The sequence below is a fragment of the Drosophila yakuba genome, chromosome X, assembly GCF_016746365.2.
Source record: "Drosophila yakuba strain Tai18E2 chromosome X, Prin_Dyak_Tai18E2_2.1, whole genome shotgun sequence".
Lineage (NCBI taxonomy): Eukaryota > Metazoa > Arthropoda > Insecta > Diptera > Drosophilidae > Drosophila > Drosophila yakuba.
In genome coordinates, this window is record NC_052526.2 from 16,049,036 (window position 1) to 16,067,410 (window position 18,375).

Consider the following 18,375-nt stretch of genomic DNA (forward strand, 5'->3'; position numbering starts at 1 on the left):
GTGGCACTTCTCATCAGCTCCAATTTACGGGAAGAAAGTGTGTTCTGCATTTGCCATCTAATAAATGTCCCTTGAATGCCGAAAGTTGCGGCGGAAAAAAGGAGGGAACCCAACAACCTGGCGCGGATTTTTCGCTGCTGTCGTTGACAACGTGTTTTATCCACTTTCGGGGTTTATTTATTTCCTTTTTTTTTGGTTACTCGTTTTTTGTATTCGATTTCTTTTTTTTTTTGTTTTTTTGGGTAAATCGAGAAACCGCATTGCCGATTAACAGCAGCCAACAAGTGCAGACATGGCAAATCCATTGGAGCTACATTCCAGCACCTTTGCCGCATTTGTGGCAACAAAATTTCAAATTTAATTTGCGCCTCTTTATTTATGCAGTAGCTCGATGGCGGCGAAACTTGAACGTGAATTCCCGGATTTCTGGGTTCCTGGATTCATCGGTTCCCTTTGCTTCAGCACCAGCCTTTCGCCTTCATCCACATCCACATCAACATCCTCATCCTCATCCTCATCCTCATCCTCATCCAGCTAAATGACAAGCCAGCAGTTGTGCATCCAGCTCAATTTAGTTGCCCAACCGCCCGGGGCAACGCACCATGGCAAACGGCATTATGGCGGGAAAAGCCAGCCGGTCGAGGTGCCTCGGAAAATTCAGAGAGCTGAGTGAAACTCCGACTACGCCAGTCACACAATGGGGGAAAACTCAGAAATATTTAAGGCAAAATAGCTTTCGGTGAGCATGCTGCACTTTCTTGTGGCAAGTAGCTGCTGGGAAACTCATTCATTCATTTATTCATTCAATCTACGCTACGAAAATATATAATAAGATTCCCAATTGCCACTGCTTTCAAATTGTTAAGCTCATTTAAAGCAATGGACTTAAACTAGCATTTTTAGAAAAGTATTTCTCGCAAAAATAATGCTAATACAATCATTTCTAAAATGCTCTGGTAAGTATTTAAAACTCAGTTTGAAAGTGGCCAAACCATTTGATTTCCGGTCAAAACACAAAAAAGAACGACAATATGGATGCGACAAGTTTCATCGCGTTAAATTAATGTGGCTGCACTTCCCCGACGGGCGAGTGTGTGACCACACTCTCGCTGCATAGCAGAAGCGGGACAACACAATTAACACAGCAACTTGCATATGCATGGAACGTTTGCCGTTTTCCATTTGCCAACATTGTTTTCCCTGTATCACAGTGTTTTTCCTTTTGGCCGCATTTTCACGGCCCTTTGGGCCAATCACGTTGCAATTGTTGCCGCTGTCAAACAGCAGAAAAATTCGTTGCATATTTGAGAGACCGCCGTTTTTTTTCGTGCCTCAACGAATGCGTTTGCATAAGTGATTGCGGATGCATTTTTCGACACGCTGAGAGAATTCTAAAATGATTTCTGCGAGATCTTCAAGGGCTTCAAGGGCTTTTCCGAGCAGCAAAAAAAAAATGGCCTCTGGGGTTTGTTAAGCTGGTTGTAGCTGCTGTGATTTCGGTTTCAGTTTATGTTTCATTTTGGGATACGGTTTGCTTTCGCTTTCCTTCCACGGCTGTCAAATGGCCTCAACAATCGTAGGCCCACTAGTGAAAGCGACTTTGCCCATGCCAAAACCATAAATAGTTCCCACCCACAGTCTATTACTCGCAGCATTTGCATCGGTATGGCTGTGCGTGTCCGGAATGCGTACGGCTCTATCTCTATCCGGAATTTCCATCTGGCTAGTGTCTTCATGACACCATTCCCCAATCGGGTGAATGGCGAATATCTGTGAGTGGAATCGGGAATTTGGGCCCACAATCAGCATTCACTCACGCAATTCTCCCATTCGCGCCTAATTCGATCGTCGTTTCTGGCTTTCATTTTCTGAGCATTGACTTTAAGTTTTCTTAAAAATCATTCAATTTCAGCAACATTTTTTAATCATTTATATAAAGTTCTTATTTTTTTTTCAGTTTGGTTTGTTATAAAATTAAGTGCCAATATTTTTAAACATTTTTTATAGGTAAGCAGCATATTTCTGCTTTGTAAGTATATTTTCCATAAATAATATTTCTCTTTTTTTGCAGAAATAATTTAATTATTTTCCCAAATTACACTACATGTGCGGCTTAGTTTGGAAACTTAGTATTTGTGGTGAATCCCCTATTGTTGTTCTAGGTCTGTATAATCATTGTCCGGATAATAAACAGCCGCAGATATCTCATTTGCACACGCTGAGATACTCGGCTACTCAGATACTCAGATACACAGAAACATAAACAGCAACCGATATGGATACTAGATACTAGATGGTAGATGGGGAATGGAAATGGGTGGTCCCCTGGTGGCATAAGCATATGACTGCTGTTAGAGCCACCTGGGGGTTGAGGGGGGCTATGGGGGCGTGGCAGCCCAGATTGGAGTGTGGAATATAGTCGTAGGAGTTGCCATTGTCATTGTGGGGCAAAATGACTTTGTATTTCATTATTTATATTTATTTGTTGCTCTTGCTTTTGCTTTCTGCTCTTCTGCCATTGTGCTTTCCGTTTGCTTCGTGCAATAAAACAAACGCCAGCGCAACGGAAATCTTAGCATGCTTAAGTGGCCAAGGGGACGGGGTTTTGTGGGCGGTGTTGCAAGTACTGCAAGCAACTACCAAGCCAAGTACCAAGTAGCTACAAGCAAGTAGCAAGCAGCAAGTCTGCCCAGCTGCTGAGCGAGCAAAGAGGATGGGGCCAAATTACAGACCCTTTAGCTTTAGCTGCGAAGACAATCCGATTTTCTGCTGGCCACAACAAAAGCTCTGCGGCACTGAAACAATTTAGTGTTAAAAATAAGAATTCTTTGTTTTTCAAATATTTTTTACTATTTTTTTGGAATGTATAAAAAAGTGGATTTAGGATTGAGCTAATGTTTATATGGAATTCGATCATGAGTTCAATTAAATATGAAATTTAATTCTTTATCCGTGAGTAAACTTTGCCAGTGTACTTCCAAAATATCTGAAGCACACAAAGCAAATGTATGTGTACTTCCATCAAGCAAACAGAAACATAAACGAAAGAAATAAATACGAGCTAAGAGGGAGCCACGGCCCCACCAAAAACAGTAGACAAAATAAGTTGCAGGAGAAATATATTTTTTGCCCACACAACTTTTTCATAGCACGAAATTGTGCTCAGTGTAGTGCATTCAACTCGGTGTTCGCGAGAATGATTGCCACCAAATGATTGACAAATGAAGCAAATGCCATGAGGTGGCGTGAAACTATTAAACAATGAGCCAGCAAACGGAGCAGATTCTGAGAAACCAGAGAAATTCCAGAAGAAGACAGCAGAAGCAGGACGAAGGACGAAGGACGAAGGATTCTCTAAAGTGCTGAATAAATAAGTTAATCAGATTTCACAAACTAGATTAAGGCAGTCGCAGATAATTGTTATTGATTGAGTTCTGGAAATTGTTAGGTGTGTTCGTATAGACGACTCAGTTTATGTGCAGCATTAAATTCTTAAATTCATTACTTCTGCCAAATACGAAAATTATAAATTTGCGTATTTCTTTATATTTTCTCAGCTTACCGCTCTTTGATTGCCATACTTTCTAGCCCTGCAGTAATGCATTCAATCCTTTCCTTTTTTTTTCTCAATTTTCAGGTGCTTTATTTTCCCCCATTGATATTTTCCTACCACTTTTCAGCCAGTTTCCCTTCGCTGGGGGAGTTTTCTTTTCAATTTTCCTGCTGGCGCTGGTGGCGCACGAAGTCGGCAAACATCATCAGCAATGTGCGAAGCAAAAATTAATTGAAATAGCGGCAGCCTCGCAGCCAAGAGACAACAGGCCGGAAGTCCCTTCTGTTTTCCCTTTTCCCTTTGCCATTTTCCCACAACCAAACACTCGCACACACGCAATGCTATGCCGCCAAGCGAAATGCCAGGAGGTAACAAGTACATAATAATAATCGTAAATAATATACAAAAAAAAAGTGAGCTCGAGAAATAATGGAGAACACTGAAACACTTAAAACGCGCCACTATCGCATATAACCTGTATTTATGGCTCTGAGTTTGGCCCAAATGTAGCATACTTTTCAGGGCGAGCGACGAGATAATAAATTTGTGCTGAAATTTTTAAAGAAATTCCTAAGATTCAACCATTCAAACTAAAAAAAGTTGAGAATGTGAGAGAATTTCAAAGGTTGCAACTTAGCTTCTTTCTTGCTTTTTCTAAAAAGAATAATTAAATTGAATATATTAAATTATAATGGTAATTATGACTGATAATCATAATTTCGTAACTCAAAAACGAGTTATCCTATAAAGCGACATTCGGATAATTTTGCAGGGTACTTAGAATTCGTTACCGAGCGTTCATTTGCAGTGATAAAATGGCCATATCTCGACCTGTCGACCCATAAGAATGTTTCATTTTTGTTGTCTTAATGAAGTTCGCTCCAAGAATTTTTCGGCTCGCCTTTGTGTGAGATTTGTTTACATTTTTTGTGGGTTAACCTCTAACTGGGAACTAGGGATTCGCTTCGGCCTCTTCAGTTCTTGTGCTTGGCTGGCCGTTGGTAATTTGAAAAGTGTTAATCAGCCGCTCGTATCTCAGCGCGGGGATTTTATGGCCAAAACTTTGCCATCATCAGGTGCAGCCAATAATTTCGTTATTCAAACCTTTTTTTTTGGCAGAAACTTTTTGGCCACTGCTCGCTTATAGTTCAAAAGGATACAAAACTCGTGGCTCATGAAATTGCTTGACATTCGGGGAAAATGCGGAAAAAAAAAATGGAGAATACGAAAAAAAAAGGGCAGCAAGAGAAATAAAAGTTTGGTCCTCCCTCCATAATGGAATTGCCAAGCATCCGGCAAAAGTCAGGGTCATGACATATAGTATACTATACTGCACAGGTAGTAATGTGTGCCATGTACCCCGATCTTCCTGCCCACATAAGTAAGTTAATTTCCATTGCCTGTGTCAACTCGGATGTCTCATATCTGGCGGCAGTTTGCTCATTTTTCGGAGTCCACAACTTGTCGCCTTCGCGATATGCAAACTTCATCTGTACTTCAGGTCACCCACTGAAATATGCCAGAAATGCACTGGAAAAAAGGGGTTGCCTTTATATAAAATTTAGTAGGATTTCATCTCATTTATATGTACTTGATGAAGTCTATGATATATTTAGAAATATTAATACAATTACAACGAAGTGCTAACATTTATTTCCATTTTATTACATTTAAATAGTATTTAACTCTGAGAAGCATTCCATTTTTCCCGGTGCATTCCTAGCATCGCATTTCATGCGACGGCAGGCACTCAACTCAACTCGATTCCATTTGCCTGACGTTGCAGCAACTCTCTGCAACTGTTGCACTTTGCCCACTTTCTAAGCCCCCCTTTAAAAAACCCCCTCCCCCCCTTCACTGAACCCTTTATGGCGTGAATTTCTGGTGCAATTGCTGGCTGTGGAAATATGCAAATACAGCTCACAATTTGGATGCTGTGCGGCTGCTGGTCGAAAATCAAAAATGGCAACAAATTCGCATGGCAAATCTCGAAAACAGAGTAAAATAAAAATAAAAATGCTACATGGCGTGTTTGGAGGCAAACGAAACAATGTCAACAATGGCGCCCAATTTTCTGCACTTCCACTGCACTTTCACCCATCGACCCACTGAAATCCATCCATTCCACTTCCTGACCCTCCCCACACACTTTCATCCAATCTTTTCTTGGAACTCCGATTGCAAATAGTGTCTCCCCGGATGGCAAAAGAAAACTAGTGCTGGGAATAGGTAGATCAACAAGGAAATGGACCTTAAAGCGAAAAATATATAGGAAGGCATTAACTTCAATTTACTTTGAATATGTCCAACTACTTTATTAATGGAAAAACACATTATATAAAATATTACTTTGCATACTTCAGCATGGTCTTTGTTACCATTGCCAAAAACTGCATCTAATAAACTATTACAATAAAATTTAAAGGGGTAACTGACGAACCGTTTTATGTAATAACAATTCCATTTGGCAAGCAAAATAATTCGTAGAAAATACCATTTTCAGCTAGAAGTTTTCCTTTCAGGGCGCTGCATTTAAGATTTGAATTCGGGATGCGCGTTTAGAATTTGCATTGCCGTCTGCTGCAATTCAAAAGTTTTCGCTCGCCATCAAAAATATATGCAAAACTTATACATAAATGCCATAGATGCTTGGAAAGGAACAAAGAGCAAACCATATAATCGATTTGACTGTCGGCGGAATTTATAGTTTTTCGCTACTCAATTATGCAAATGCCCAGCGAAAACATCCATTTCTGTGCACCACAACACAATGGAACAGTTTTGCAAACAGCAAAAACAAAACCGCAGACCATTTAATAAAACTGACACAAAAACAAGCCAATGAACAATGAACAAAAGTTTTCAATGCATTTCCACTAGAACGATGCAAGGATAAAGCGTCGAGGATAAAGGCTTTAAGCAAATGGAAACGCGAATTCTTTCAATCCATTTTGGTTGCGAATTTAAAATGATATGGCACAAGAACCAGCTTTCAAATCACCTGTTGAATAATTAACACCCAAATGGCATTGCCATAAATTCTAAAACACACATACTCGTATTTCACCGAAAATCAAGGATAATAATCGGTTTTGCTGGTTTTTTTCTCAGCTTTTATTGTCGAGAACTTTTGCTATAAATTCTACAAAAGTTCATTGTTTCACACATACATTTATTCTGACTCCATCATCAGCAGATAAATGGCAGCAATGGTCGCAAATATTTATTGCCATGATTTAATGATTTTCTTTTTGTTTAAATAATAAAACAGAAATTCTTTGTAAATAGCTTAAACGAACTGCTGTTTAAGTGCACAAATATTGTAATTCAATTGTTCAATTGAATTTAAAACGTATATTTTTGGCAACCATATTCACAAACGCTTTAAATCAGTCTTAAATTAAAAGCAATTATCTGGTGAATCGAGACAAGCACTTAGTTGGCATAACACAATAACTTGACATTACTCGATGGCGCTTAATAGCAATTTAAATGCCAGCTTGACTTTCGTTTCGTCCGTATCGCACACTTTTCCCACCCATCAGTTAATCGGAAAATGCCGCCCAGCTCGTTGGCAAGGCAAACCAATTAAGCTCAGCCGGTTAAGCCAATAGCTTTGGTAAACATTCCGGGAAATGCGATATGGTATATGGGATATGGTATATGGTATATGGTGCATCAGATACTATAATGCTATGGCATCGGAACCAGATTTTATTTATTTTGAGCGGCCATCGTCTTTGTGCGTCAATTAAATATTCAGCATATTTAACATAAATAATGCGACAAGCAGCTTAACTCGCATTTTGCATCAAGAGCTCATTAAAATTTCAACGTTTCGGCATTTGGCGCAAAATAAACGAAATGCCAATATAAATTGAAGGTGTTCGAGTCACAGGCAGCCATCCATCGCCCATATGGAATAATCAATCATCCTGGAGCGCTGGAGCTGGAGCTGGAGCTCACCTGAAATTCATTTGCTAAGCATTTTGCACCTGCAAGCGAGCGGCAAATTGGCGCTGCTTACCTTTGATAAATGTCAAAACATTTTCCTTCGCCGCTCGCTGCATAACAAATCAAACGTTTGACAGTTGTCACGGCGAGGGACAAAGGACGCCAGTGTCCAGGGTGTCACGCGGGTATGATGAACACTGTGGGCACTGAGGAAAAAAACGTAGACCTATGCAAAAGCATCTAAGGATCTTAAAAGGTTGTAAAAGCAATATGCTCTCTTCAAAAAGTCAACTCAAAAGTACATTTACCTAAATTACAGCACCTGAATCCACTATTTTCTAAACAAATTTATAGTAATTAAAAAAAATGTAATAAACATATATTTTTAACCCATTTAGATGTATTTGATATCAAGTAATTATCAGATATTTTATAAGAGAATGTAATAAGTTTAGGAGCTTCCAAAAAATATTTAAACAATAACTTCAGCAAGAAGTTCGATGTTTTTAAACATTTTTAACAAAACGATGTACGATTTCCCTCGTGGGAAATAAAACTGAGCTTAACCTGTTAATAACAATTTAATTGCATGCATGAATTGAAATGCCAAATTGTGTGATTACCGGTGGCAATTAATTAAATAACGTTTATTTATGACCAAAGTAGACATCCTGAATTAAAACAGCCAGCGAGTCCTGCCACTCAATTAGCAATGCCATGTGCCGTGCATTTGCGCAGGACCCTTTGGTCCTGCACATTTTGAGGGGTTAAGCTGCTTAAGTTCATTAGGCCATAAAAATGGCGCTCATTTCGCCGCCCTGCGATTCCCGGCGCCATGAAAGTTGAGTGCTCTGCGCTCTGCGCCCCAGAATGTTGCCATTTCAGGTCCTTAAAATAGCACAGAAATCACCAACAGTGCATAAAAGGCGGCAAAACGAGACCGAGCGGGAAATGACCTTAATAGTATAGTAGAGTATAGCTAAAATACAGTTACTTGGTAAAGTAATTGTTACTTAACTTTAATTTGTTGCTTACTTCGTTTCTTAACTAAAAAAAAAAAGGATAATAATGCAAGTGGTCTTGAAACACACTTGACCAACTTTTTATTCAGTTGGGATAGTAATACAAAATGCTAAAATTTTCTTTTGAGGGTTCAGTGCTAATAAGAACTAACTGAATAAATTATTCTTTGAACTTTGCGCTATGTTTTCCTGAGAAATCCTTATTCCAGCGTCGCCAAGGACTCAATTGAATTTTCTTTGTGCATTTCCCGAGCAAAAAGCTCACCTTTTTCTGCGGTTTGGTTATCTTCCCTCTTCGCATGCTGGCTTTCTCTCTATTTGCCGCACTGAGCAATTAGTAAGGACATAAATAAACAAAAAATGCGAGCTGGAAAATTGTAAAAGGCAGTCTGTACGTTTTCCTGGCCGCTTGCCCACTTGGCAGTTTTCCTTTTATTTTTTTTTGTTTTTAGAGTTTTCGCACTTTAAAGGATGACGCCTGAGTTGTTGTTCCTTAACGGTTTTCTAATGAGCTTGACTTATGACGCCCTAGGATAAGCCCAGGAGAATCTGTCGCCCACTTGTGGTCCTTCGTAAGCCTCCAACCCCCTGCCCCCCGTTTTCTTCCTCCTGACAGGATGCATAAATTCCAAGCAATTTAAGCTGAGGCACACCAGCATCCGAAACACCCGCGCCACCCACATGTTGTGGGCAAAACAATGGGGCACTTTTGGCCCTAAGTAAGTGCTCGACCCCCACTGCCCCCTTTTGTCGCCCCACCCATGATGTCCTGGGAATTCTGTTATTATTTAGGCTGCTCTATGCGTGTCTGTGTGTCTGTGTGTCTGTGTGTGTGTGTGTGAGGTGCGTAGTAGATAATTATGCCCAAGGATAAATATTCATGATATTTTTCTTTAGTGCTAGCAAGCTGAAAACCTCGAGATGCAATCGTTTATCACCACAGAAAAACCTTAGTTTCAGCTGAAAATCTGTAGAAAATTAGTTTGAAAGCCAGGAAAATACATATTAATAAACGGTGTCAAAAAAAACTAATCATTGAAAGGTATTATAATTTCATATCAAATAAAATTGTACAAAAACAAGCGAAAATATTGAAGAATCCATCGAAACGTTGAGGCCAATGAAGCCATTTGAAGCACTCCAGCTATCTCACGTAGGAAATGCCATTACAGAATCGCCCTAAAGCTGATAAATTGAATTGTCTCCTCTCGGCTATTATCCCCACCCCTTTTTTGCGAAGCCCCCTTCTTCAAACGAAACCCTCTTTTCCAGTTTCCAGTTTTGATGACTGCAATTTGTGGCCACAGCGAGGCGAAGTTTCAAAGCAAAACTTGGTCAATTAATTCATTGCAAATAGAACAACAACCTCCACAGCAATACGAAAAAACAACCAAGAAAAGGAGCTACAAAAAAAAAACAAAAAAAAAGGAAAACAATTCTGATGATGGCCACTTGAAGGATACTTCTGTTTTCCTGTTGTCCTCTTTTTTTGCAATGACATCGTTTTCCTGTTGCGTTCTGCTCACAACAGAAATGAGAAGTTATCCTTTTTTCTCTTTCTCATTTGATCGGAATTCAAAGAAATATTTTTAAAAAATATTTAAAGTAACATTTAATATATAGAATTGGCCCACATGTCGTATGCGTAACTTCTAAGTGTAAAACGTTAAAGTTTTAACAACTACTCTTATACTTAAGGTTGTTATTTGTGCATTCACTTAACTCTACGAAGTCCAAGCCATTAAATTTAAATCAGAAAATAAATGCAATAAAAAGCAATAAAAATCCTTCGCCCCCCGTTTTGTTTTTCATTCTATTTTCTAATTGTTATTTTTGCCCGCTTGCTGTTGATTTTCCACTGGCATCACTTTCCCCACACACACATGCGGCGATGGGGGCGTGGCTGGATTGGGGGCGGTGGATGAAAACAAGTTGGTCGTCGTTGTCGGTGCCTGTGGCCTGTCCATTGAATTTAATGCCCGAGTTTAACTTTTCACCCCCTTCCAAATACTCCTGTTGACAAATCCGTGGTCAAACCCCCACCCCCAACCCCCTTAAAGGACTCCCCTGGACGCATGATGGACATACGTGCCCGGAATCTCAACAATATGGAACAATAAGGATCCGGATGCACCCAAGACTGGCCAACACGAAACTAATTTGTCATATTTCAAATTTATCTGCACGTTTTTAACAAGCATTCTTGAGGCTCTATTTGGTAGCTAAACTCAGTTGATCATTTTACCAAATTAAGATTAATCGTAAACATTATATTGCTTTTGAAAGAAATATATATGCAGTTTATAGTCTATGCTTCAGTTTGTAAATTACAAGTTATAGTAATATAGTTCATATTGAAAGAGGCAGAAAGAAGATAGGGCACATAAACTCAGTAACCTAGATTCTTAACTTCTAAATTGGTAAATGAAATAAGTACACTATTGTTATTGCAATTTTATTCATTTTCAAAACACCTGCACCCACAATTGAGCTGCATTTGATAAGATAATTGATCTGGCTAAACATTTCTCTAGGCACTTCTCGAACCGGACATCCAATGCAGGTTCAATTGTTATTTTAATTTCGGTTTATCTTTTGGCTTCCAGTGCGAACAAGTTCAGCTGCAATTTAGGGACACCAACGGGCGATAAGCTCCCATTCAGGACACGGGACGGGAGGACACAGGACATAGGATACAGGATACAGGACACATGACATTTGACAAGGGCTTAAGGGCGCAAAGCTTTAAAAGCCAGGCTCAACTCTATGCTGCCCCTGAGGTGCTACACTGCAACAAATCACTACAAACACTTGCCTACAAATTGGTAAAAAAAGAAGCACTTTGAATAAAAGAACTTAGTTTGTACATATTTTTTTCTTAAACTTTCATACTTTTACATGACTAGATTTTTTTTAAAGAAAATATATTAAAATATGAAACGTGAGATAGTTTTTTTTCTCCGTATAGCATGTTGGGCCGATAAGAAGGGGTGGCTCCTTTGGGCCATAAAAGTTAAGATGGATTTTATTGGCAAGAATCGAGCGGGCCACACTTTATTGGCACATCATTTGTTCGCTCATAGATGGAAAGGCATCTGGGGAGTGCTGTATCCACAGTCCTGCTTTTGAGTACTGAGTACCAAAAGGCGTAGGGCGTAGGTCAAACGGAAACGGAAATGCACAGCACAACAATGGCCGATAAGAGGCGTAAGCAAATGCATCAAAGGAAACGGAGATAAAAGCAGGGCAAAATCTGTTTCCGGCCCGAAGGGAGAAACCGAAAATCCACCCAAGTTGCCCCAAACGCTTTGAATGCAAATTCAAGAAAAATTGCAACTTCTACGGCACAAAATCTGGGGAATTAGTCCTGGCCAGCCTAAAAGCATTCGCCGTGTTCGTTGGCCACTTTGGGCCAGGTCGAAAATCCCTCAACCCCAACAAAAGCCATTAAAAGCCCGGGTTCGCAGGTTAAATCCGCTGAATTTGCCGCCACAACGCAAGCCAACCAAAAAAAAAGAAATATATATATATATATATATCTGTAAAGCTGCGACAAAATCTCAGCGGACTTACCAAAAAGGCTTAGCTAATGACAATTTAAGGATTTTCTGATTTTGTTATTAACATAAATTTACTCTGAAAGTAATGGAGGGCGCGAGGATGGGAGGTGGAAACGGGTAATGGCCTAGCGAATAAAGTGTTTTTTCTGCCCCTGAAATCTCTGGCAAATCTCACTCAAAAGTAACAGATTTCATGGTGCGAACAACGCACTTTCAGTGCTCTACAAATAAATATTAAATAAATACAAATAATTTGTATTTATTTCTTAAACGAAACAGATACAGAAATCAATTTTTCGCCATAATTATTGTTTATTAATTAATAATATATATGCATATAAGAATGTAACTTACATAATTCCAATAGTGTTTAATAACCCAAATATCTTTGAAGATCTCGAATACATATTTTGGAAATCAAGATATCCACGGATGAAGTATACCCCTAAAAACTAGGTCCCCTACACACACAAACACAAATGTTCCGCGTTGGCTTTTCGCACACATAAACCTTAATGCGACGCACACTTTAAATGTATGTGTGCCCGCGTTTTTCCTTCTTTTCGCAATTTTGCGTTGTTTTAGAAAAAAAGACGATGTACACGCACACACACACATATATATATGTATGTATAAATGCGAGTATATAGATGTATGTGTGCGCATAACACCTTGGTGACATATGCCAACTTACGACAATGACATGCGAAACATCAGCAGCCCACAAGCCACACTCCCCCTGCCACGCCCCCTTGGCACTACGACGTTGGCGGCTGGGGAAAATGTTAAAGAAGAGGAAGCAGCAGTAGCAGCAGAACAACAACAATCAGATATAATCAGCAGAAAAAAAAAACAATTTAGCAATCTTAGATAAGGGAAATGCTGGCAAACCGACCTGGTTCCAGGGGAAAACCCATTATTGAAGGATTAGAAATCGATATGGGAAATAAGGATAAGGATAAGGAATATTGAAAGAATTATTTCGATTACCAGTACAAGCTGCCAAAATCGGATTCCCATTCCTAAATAGCCAAAACACTTGAATTAAATAATCTGTGACTCATGTATATATGTAATACATATGTAAATACCACCACCCACAGATGACAGAATAATAATCCCATAAAAATAATAGCGTTTGTATAATTTCCATTAAATTAAAACCTATTTTGCACGCTAGGCTCTACTATTTTCTTAGGCCAGTGCGAAAAGGAAAACATATTTTTTTGGAATCCCTGCTGGATTTTCCCGCAGCATCGTAAACAGTTCATTCCCACTTATTCCACACTCGATTTGGACTATCCCCAAACGCTATATATACATTATGCTAGCCCCAAAGCAACATCTTGTGGCAACCGGCTATAAAGAAAAGTCGCACATAAAAATGGAGGCCCGAAAATTGGGAAATCAGAGCTAGATGTTTACGATTTCATTGCCATGTATCTTGATTTCGGACAGCCGATACAACTATTTTTAAACTGATAGTTACGTGACCTTATGTGGAAATACAAAGAGTTTGCTTTCAAAAGTTTATGAAGAAATAAGCATAAATTTTAAACAAATAATCAAACAAATATAAAATTTTGAATCTTTTTACCTGATTAATTATGTTACTTAAGATTGCTAGTAATTTATCCACAGCTGTATGCAAAGTAGTGTGTCCCTGTTGATTTTTTTTCTTTTTTTTGTGGTTTTAGGGTGCAAAAAAGTCTGGATAAACCCTCATAAAACACACGGCTAAAAAAAGAGGAATTAAGTGTGGGGCAGGGATGCGCTCCGTTTTAGTTTGCTGACAATGTGTTTACTGCGTTACACTTTCTAGTAGATTTTCTTTTGGAGTTGTGAAAGTTTGAAAGTCAAAAATGGTCGAGGAAAACTTCAGATGATAAATGCAATTTGTATAAGTGTCACGCAGTTCGCTGGGGATCGTGAAACGGTGCCCTCGACTTTGGGCCACTTGTATTACTTCATTTAAATCAGACCAAAAACATTAGGCCAAACTCATAAAACATGGTGAAAACAATTTTTTTTGTCGCAGGCGTCCGGGAGGAAATAAAAATGTAAATATATATGGGCCGGAAAATGAAATTATAACAGCGAGGCTTTTTGGGGGGCAGGGAAATTCCCAGGGAGGTCCATTGAAAATCGTCCCATTCAGAAAGCCAAAAAAAGGCAAAAAAAAAAAATAGCCAACTAAATAAAATGCGAAGAGGCTATAAAATTGAGTGCAGTTGCCGAAACAAGAGCAATAAGGAATCGGCAGCGAAAATGAAAATGAAAATGTTTGTCCAGCACGAAACAACAGCCACATTTCGACCGCATTGCTGGCAAATGTTTTTGGCCATAAAGAGAAATCCGGCTGAAACAAGAAACAGGAATCTAAATCAAGAAAACAAACGACAAACAGTCGCAAATGAAAACGAAAGTGAAATACATGCACATAATTTGAATAGAACCCTCCTTGCCCTCTGAGTTTTCGATTCTCGGCGAAGGTCAAAGGGAATTTGGTTTAACCAATTAAGAAACTTGTGGTTTTATGGGTTTTCTGGTTTTTTGGGTTTGCGAATTCAATTGATTGGGGTCTGTGAATCAAATAAATAAATGTGTGGAGAAAACCACGAGTGAGGATATATGTATATATTTAAAAGTATCATTAACCTAATTTGATGAAATGTACTCTTTCTTTTTACTTAATAAAATGATTTGGCACGCAACAAAATATAAACTCCTCTAAAAATTTGTTCCTTCATCAAACTGCAGTTCGCAGCACAAAACTTAAATTTCCTTGTGGAAAACTTTAGAGGAACCATTGAAGACCCTTTGTCGAAAATGGGGAGACAAATAATAGCTGTAGATTAATAATGAAAATAATATTATTATTTTTGTTTGCTGCACATTTCTCTTGCTGGCACTCAAATGACCGCATCAGCTCGGCACTCTCGCCCCTGCAATTTTCCTTTATGATTTTCCACCCTCCCCTCTCCACACCGCCCCGCTTTAACGCATTTTGTTTGCTGCGGATGCCAAAAGGACTTGGCGGCGTCAAATTTATGGCTCTTGACTCTCGACTCTTGGCATTCCAGAGCGCACAGAATGCAGAATGCTCCATTGTCAATAAGGTCCTTCCGCCCAAACACCCAAACACTAAAACACCCTTTCCCAATTTCCCAATTTCCCCACCAACAAGATTTTTTGGCGGGCAAGCGAAATAAATTTCGAAGGCAGCCAGAAGAAATGCATGAAATCAAACACAATAAGCGAAAGAGCCGCAAATCATTTTGAAGGACATGCGAGTATCCTTGGACCCTTCTCTAATTAGTTTACAAGAGGGGTGGAGGAGGGGGGGGGTGCAAGGCGTCGCGGGGGCAAATGGAACGGAAAACAAATCAATGACAGATGATGGGTGGTCGCGACAACCACTCAAGGGTGGCACACTGAAAAAAATGCAGTAAATCAGCACATAAAAACACATAATTAAGCTGCACTGCAATTGGGCAAATCAACAAACATATTTTCTATTCATAGCTAAATATGATCTAACTAAAAACGTATTCTTTCCAATTTCAACCCGCATTTTCTTCGAGTGCACTCAAGGGTTACGGGGGCGGCAACCGCCCGTCCCCACCCATAAATGTGTATTTGTATATTCCCCTGTTTGTTCGGTTTATGTGACAGCTTCAAAGTGCATTCAAAATAAAGTATGCAGGCTGCCATTTTTTTGCAGCTGCCTGTTTGCAACTGGTTTTCACTCGTTTTTTGTCGACTGCTTTTGACTATTTGCAAATCGCAAATCATAAAGCGCATATAGAACAGTCCAAAAAAGTCGCAAATTTCACAAAATTTAAAACAATTTAGCAAAGTTCTGCGACATGTGTTAACCGCACAAAAAATAGTTTCTCTTTGTCATTGATGATAAAACTCATGCTAGAAATATTTATTTATTTGCGTTTAATCTGCCAAAAACACAACCTTTTAACAGTAAAAAGTTCAATGTTTTGAAAGGCATAATTAGCAACATGTAAGTTCTTTTTCACATTCACAAGCAAAAATAGCTGGCTTTAAAAAGAATTTTCATATTTATGACACCTTTTAACTAATTTCCTAGCTTTTTGAAATTAATTGAGTATTGAACTATATTACAATTGTGATCACAACTGTGCGCAATTTTATAAATTCTACGATATTTATTTTTTGAATTTTTCTGGCTCACCCTTGGCAGTTTTTGGTTAGTAAACTTCCACAAGAAATTGAATGTGCTTAGTTTATTTTCTTATTTTGACCCTATCGCGCTTTTGTTATCATTACACATGCGAAACACTCTCAAGCAAGAATAAATATTTGAAAAATTGCCCGAACCGATAACCGTTACTCGGCGTTTTCGAAACCCAACCGTTTCGCTGAAAGTTGACCCGTTTACTTTGGCCTGTGTCCGCTGGCAAGCGAACGCGTCGAATGCTGAACTGCTACTTGTTGGCGTTTCGTCGTCCTCCGAAAACGAAGCGGAGATGCTAGGGAAATGCTAAAAAAAAAAAAGAAAGCCAAAGGAAAAAAGGAAAACAACACAGATACGCACGCACACAGGCGCGAACTTTTCCGCCTCGCCCGCCTCACCCCCGCGCAGAAAGTTCATTTTCCGATTCATTCGGAGCAGCGAATTCGCTGCGCTGCACATTCGTCTATTGGGTATTCGCAAGCTTTGAGCTTTTCCAACGGCTTTTCCGGCCGCAAGAGGCGCTCGCTGCAAAGGAAAAGCCGGCTATAACGGTTCAAAATAACAGAGAGAGAGAGAGAGAGAGCTTTGGCGCCAGATTTGAATTGGCTTTCAGAAGAATTAGATTCTTGAATGCAAAAATAACCTGATCAGGATTTTTTTGCTAAATAAAATCAAGTAATAAGAAAAGACGCATTTGTTGCCCCCGGTTACCCCAATTTTAATTATAGAAAATATACAACGAAACAGTCAAGTGTAAGCATAAGAAGGAAACCCATTAGTTATTACGTTTCCTATAAACCTCGTTGATTTGCGCCCTCATATCATACAGACTATCCAGGATGCCCAGTTCGTGTATCTTGTTGTTCAGATACACGCGCTGCAAACGCCTTATCATCGGATCAATTATCTCGGTTCTGACCAAATCATTGGTAGTGTCATTGGCATGATGGCCACTTTGGTCCGGTTTCGATTTCTTCGACTCCGAAGAAGACTCACACATGGTTTTTTCACTTGGTGGTGGCGGCTTACAGATATAACAATCGCACCCATTTGCCTCCAATTTCTCCAGCACTGCAATCTGCGATCGAACCGCCTTTTTGATTTCTTCGGGACTCCTTAGACTAATAGTTTTTGGGAGGCCTTCTGGTTTGATTTCTTCAGCACTCTTTAAACTAATAGTTTTCGGAAGGCGTTCTGGTTTAATTTCTTCAGCACTCTTTAAACTAATAGTTTTTGGAAGGCGTTCTGGTTTGATTTCTTCAGCACTCCCTAACCTAATAGTTTTCGGGTGGCGTTCTGGTTTGGAGCACTTGCATCTGCACTTCCCGGTAGATTTAACTGTGTCGGAGGACTTTGCGTCATCCGTCGTATAACGGCTGACTGGTGGTGATACACTGGACTCGCTCTGGCTGAGTTCATATTCCACTCCGTCTACATAATTGTCATCTGCAGACTCCAGAGGCAAATTCGGAACCCCATAGTACCGCGAAGAATGCATTTTTCTGGAGCTGCGTCGTTGTTTATTCGAAGATTGCTTGGAAGAACCCTAAGGGCGTAGTTATAATAAATCAAATGAATACTCAGGAACTGTCATATCATATATATGTAATATATAAAATTGCTTATTTACCCGCGTTTCCTCTGACTTTCGACTTTCCTCTGACTTTCGAGAGCGCTGCGAGTAGGAAACAGGGAATTCCCTGCGAAACGAACATCTAGGATTTGAGCACCAGCATTCCTCCACTTCACAGCCTTCGTATTCATACTTCGGACTTGTCTGCGTAGCTTTGGTGAGTACAGAAGAGCCGGTGCTACGCATTGATAACTCAGTGTCCTGCACATTGTAATTGAATAATGAAAGACCAGAAACGAGGACGAATTCTTTTGGACTCACGTGTGACAACGAGCACGAGCAATAGCGACAAGCATGTAAATGTAGGTTTCTATACATTTTTAAGGCAAAGAAAATATATACTATTTTTGTTGAATAATTTGTTCGTACGACTTTAGTTCACGAGAGCACGTTTGGAACTGAGGTTTTCGTATGGCAAGGTGTGTGACATACGAATCTGA

At 39.5% G+C, this 18,375-nt stretch overlaps 2 protein-coding genes across 2 annotated transcripts in view; both read right to left on the reverse strand.

Moving 5' to 3' along the window:
* LOC6525611 (inactive dipeptidyl peptidase 10) overlaps positions 1-16,494 on the reverse strand; it is a 100,045-nt gene extending 83,551 nt beyond the window's left edge. The window contains exon 1 of the mRNA XM_039375337.2: positions 16,300-16,494. The gene's annotated coding sequence lies outside the window, so the exon portion shown is untranslated. The remainder of the gene's footprint in view (positions 1-16,299) is intronic.
* A 501-nt stretch (positions 16,495-16,995) lies between these two features.
* On the reverse strand, positions 16,996-18,337 carry LOC6525615. The gene is made up of 3 exons (XM_002101414.4): positions 18,197-18,337; positions 17,933-18,136; positions 16,996-17,848 (listed from the first exon to the last, which is right to left on the reverse strand). The coding sequence occupies exons 1-3, from the start codon at positions 18,251-18,253 to the stop codon at positions 17,078-17,080; spliced, it is 1,032 nt and encodes a 343-aa protein (XP_002101450.2). The 5' UTR covers positions 18,254-18,337; the 3' UTR covers positions 16,996-17,077.
* Positions 18,338-18,375: the final 38 nt, after the last annotated feature.